Here is a 1,658-nt window from a genome sequence, read left to right on the forward strand (position 1 = left end):
GAAAGTCTGGCCAGGGATCCTGGCTCCTAATGCACTGCAGCACATTGCCTCTTCCCAGAGCAAGTCTGCTGTTAATTCCCTCCATCTCTCCACAGTACCAGCAGTCCCCTCCAGGCCGGGCCGTTGGCACGTGGGCAGCAGTGGGCAGCTGGCAGGCTGTGAGGAGCGGTGGCACGTCTCCCTGCATCCGTGCTCCCGACTCACCCAGCGGAAGGTGTGGCTGGGCTTGCACGCTCCTGGCTCCCAGCTCTCCTGCTCCGTCTAGTCCCGGTGGGCAAATTGGAGGCTTGGTGTGATGGGGATGCCCTGAGCCCTCACCCAGGAGCTTCAAGCCTGGATGTTGGTGCTGCTCCTCCCAGACGATGTGGCTGATACTCTGGAGAAGCCCTCTCTTGCCCCCTGTTCTCCAAGTGCCTGAGCTGGTGGCCGGCTGGGACCTGCGTCTCACCCTCTGGGTCCTGAGCTTCACCTCGGCAGTTGTGCAGATGGAGGGCCAGGTCTACTCACCAACTGTCAACACACACTATGGGAAGTTACGGGGGGTGCGAGTGCCACTGCCCAGCGAGATCCTGGGGCCCGTGGACCAATACCTGGGGGTGCCTTACGCCGCCCCCCCCATCGGGGAGAAGAGGTTCATGCCCCCCGAGCCGCCGCCCTCTTGGTCGGGCATCAGGAACGCAACCCACTTCTCGCCAGTCTGCCCCCAGAACATCCACAACGCCGTTCCTGAGATCATGCTGCCCATCTGGTTTACTTCCAATTTGGATATCGTGGCCACGTACATCCAGGACCCCAACGAGGACTGTCTGTACCTCAACATCTACATCCCCACAGAGGATGGTGAGTCCCCGCCGGGCTGCTCGCAGGAGGGCGGGGGGGGGGGCGCCATTCCCCCCTCCCCAGCAGTGGTTGGTCTCACCTGGGTGTTGTGTTTGAAGCATGTGGTTGTGGACCCTGCAGCATGCTGTCTGTTTGTGGAAAGCTTTCTCTGGCCACGCAGCTCGCCCTCTTGCCCTCAGCTGCCATCTCTGTCTCGCGTGCTCCTGCTCCTCCACACCTCCTGGTCCCCCCCCTCCACCTCCATGGCATTGTCATGGGTTCCTCTCTTGTGTTGCTAAATCTGAATCCGACTCTCTGACCGCAGATCCACAGAGTGACAAGCTGGTTTGTGCTCCCCAGGTGCCGAGTGCCAGGTTCTGTCTTGAGTTGGTTCGAGTTCGTCCTTCCTCCCCCCTTCCCCCCCTCCCCAGGTCCATGCGCTAGTTGTGGGAGTGGGCTGCGGCTGGGAGGAACACTCTCTGCCTCTCCCTGGGGAGATGCTCCAGCAAGGAAGGGACTGTGGAGCCCTTTTCTGGGCCCTGGTATGGATGGGAGGTTGGGGGCACCAACAGGCGCATCGCTTGGCTGCTCCCCTGTCCGCTGGCAAGACGGTGGCAGAGCGATGAGCCTGGGGTGCCGGGGACCCGCGGGGCATGGTCCCGTTGGGGTGAGGCTGAGTGGCGCCGGGTGCCTCCTTGTCTAACTTTTTCCTTTGTAGGGGATCCCACCTGAACTGTAAGTAGAGGGCAAAGGAGGCAGCGCCTGCCCGCGCGCATGCCCCAGCCTCATCGCAACGGGAGCCCCCTGGGGATTTGCAGCGGGCTGGAAGGGGCCCGCAC

At 62.6% G+C, this 1,658-nt stretch overlaps 1 protein-coding gene across 1 annotated transcript in view; it reads left to right on the forward strand.

Annotated features, from left to right (window-relative positions):
* The first annotated feature begins 362 nt into the window (after positions 1 to 362).
* NLGN3 (neuroligin 3) overlaps positions 363 to 1,658 on the forward strand; it is a 25,670-nt gene continuing 24,374 nt past the window's right edge. Inside the window, 1 exon segment of the mRNA XM_009881743.1 lies at positions 363 to 840. Coding sequence (XP_009880045.1) covers positions 363 to 840 — 478 coding nt within the window.

Source organism: Charadrius vociferus, unplaced genomic scaffold (assembly GCF_000708025.1).
Source record: "Charadrius vociferus isolate BGI_N301 unplaced genomic scaffold, ASM70802v2 scaffold472, whole genome shotgun sequence".
Lineage (NCBI taxonomy): Eukaryota > Metazoa > Chordata > Aves > Charadriiformes > Charadriidae > Charadrius > Charadrius vociferus.